The 2,387-nt window shown below is 50.1% G+C and overlaps 1 protein-coding gene across 1 annotated transcript; it reads left to right on the top strand.

Annotated features, from left to right (window-relative positions):
• The first annotated feature begins 532 nt into the window (after nt 1-532).
• Nucleotides 533-1,441, top strand: LOC128740410 (uncharacterized). Its single transcript, XM_053835951.1, has one exon. It carries the CDS (start codon nt 533-535, stop codon nt 1,439-1,441), a length of 909 nt encoding a protein of 302 aa, XP_053691926.1.
• The last annotated feature ends 946 nt before the right edge of the window (nt 1,442-2,387 follow it).

The following is a 2,387-nucleotide window of genomic DNA, read 5'->3' as shown; positions in this document are numbered from 1 at the left end:
TACACCAATTTACAACCGTTACCCAGAAACAAAGTGATGGCATTGAAGTACGGCGAGAAAAACAGTGGACCCATACTGCTGCCTTGTGGTACGCCCGATTTACTTGAAAATGGGGTGGAAACTGGAGTTGAGTTGTACACGTAGTGTACGTACGCATAAGTAGGAACTTAAGAGTTTTTGGCAACACTGTACTAAACGGCGGTTGTTTTTGTGTCTGATTTCTCGCAAAGTTTTTGCTATTTTATACATGTTTATCGTTAGTTTTATTGTTCATAATTCGTGCAAAGTGTAATTAAAGGCTTTATTCGGCGTTTCATTGTCGAAACAACGCTTCCGGAATTTAATCGGAGTGATTTCTTGTGATTTGAGGCTACATAGTTTTGCTGGATTTGTTTGTTTACATTGTACACAGCTGCCTGCCGATAAATTGGGCGATACCGTATCGTTACTCGCTATATCGATATTCGAGCACGCAACTAAGGGCATACCTACTGGTACACTCCTAACACGATTTTCGTTTTTGTTTGTCAAAATGACAGAGTTTACCGCTTGCGATCGTTGCGCGAAAACGATAAAGAAGGAGGAGGACCTTTTAAGATGCATGGGTTTTTGCGACCAAGTGTGTCACACTCGGTGCGCTGGCTTGAACGTTCCTTTCATAAAATTCGTCCGGTCAAACAACAATTTGTTTTGGATGTGTGATGAATGCGTTAGGCTTATGAAATTCGCACGTTTTAAAAGTACCGTGTCGTCCCTGGGAAACGTGATATCGTCAGTCGTAGCAGGGCAAATGAGCGGAATCTCGGAGCTAAAAGACGAAATCGTGCGGAATAACAACGAGGTCGCCAAACTCGCCGATAAGGTCAATGCGGCAACCCCGATGCGAATACCAGCTCGCGATCGTCCTGCTAAACGTCGTCGCGGTGACTCGGAAACCCCGAATAAACCGACTACTGGCACCAGAGTCGTCGATAACCCCGAAAACCTTGTGGTCGGCACCCCGCCCAAGCTATTCTGGGTGTACCTCTCGCGTTTCCACCCTACCGTGACCTCTGAGGTTGTCGAGCGGCTTGTTCGAGATGGTTTACTAAACCAGGAGCCCGTTCGTGTAATTTCACTGGTGAAAAAGGGGGCCGACCTTCAATCGCTCAACTTCATTTCGTTCAAAGTTGGCATTCCCCTGGCGTACAAAAATGCGGCCTTGAACCCAGATACTTGGCCACAGGGAATTGTATTTAGGGAATTCGACGATGTGCGAACGAATTCAGCGGTATGGCTACCCCCCACCGCTCCCGACCCTCCCGCTACTCCTTTAGTTGGACACAATGACAACTCCGGTGCTGGCTCATCATCTGTAACTCCAATGGTGCTTACTCCAGTCCCTTTAGAACTTCCTCCGACTGCAGCTCCATCGTTGACCCCTGCAGTAGAGGGACCATAGTTCCCGTAACACCGACGACACTTGACTGCACCGAGCTTCTACTGGCCGACTTCTGTCAACCCGACGCTACTGCCATCTCCAAACGACCGATTATTTCACCAAACATGACACTGGGACGCACTGTTGTTAGTATTATGGATGCCCCCGACCCCCCCACCGTAGTCGCGCTATTGCCGCCAGCGTTCATCAGTCGTTCCGGTCCTACGCGTGAGTGCGGGGAAAGGGGCTTCCAAAATTCTCTCCACGGCAAGTACACATTTATTAATATACATCCGGCGACTGACTCGTACCGTGTTTCCAGTACTACACATTTGCATGTTCCGACATCGGTTCTTACTGAACGACACGTTGATGACGACACTCCAACTGCTGAACTGACATTCCACCAGAATGACCGTGACCTCAGACATCCGCATGTCTCCTCGCCCAACGTGATACTGGGACGCACTACAGATGGAATTATGGACGCCCCCGACCCCCCCGCCGCAGTCGAGCCCTTCCAGCCAGCGACCAGCAGTCGTCCCGGTCCTGCTGGTGGGTGCAGGGAACGGGGCTTCCAGAATCGCCTTCCAGGCAAGTTTGAAATCGCTGATCCCAGCCCCACTGTTGATCCGCTCTCCACTTCTAGTTCATTACCATCGAGCCTCTTGAAATTCCATCCCGTTCACGTCTATTACCAGAACGTTGGTGGTATGAACACGAGTGTTCCTGACTACCTGCTAGCATGCGCCGACAGCCCGTACGAGATAATTGTGCTGACCGAAACCTGGCTTGACAACCGTACGTGCTCTCGGCAGATATTTGGGCCGAACTACGAAGTCTTTCGCTGTGATCGAAGTGTGCTCAACAGCCGCAAAGCTACGGGAGGCGGAGTCTTGATTGCGGTCCACCGCCAGTTGCAGACCTTCGTCATCGAAAACGTCGAATGGTTACCGGTCGAGCAAGA

This window comes from Sabethes cyaneus, chromosome 3 (genome assembly GCF_943734655.1).
Source record: "Sabethes cyaneus chromosome 3, idSabCyanKW18_F2, whole genome shotgun sequence".
Classification (NCBI taxonomy): domain Eukaryota; kingdom Metazoa; phylum Arthropoda; class Insecta; order Diptera; family Culicidae; genus Sabethes; species Sabethes cyaneus.
The sequence above is the reverse complement of the archived record's forward strand: the minus strand, read 5'-3'. Positions and strand labels throughout refer to the sequence as shown.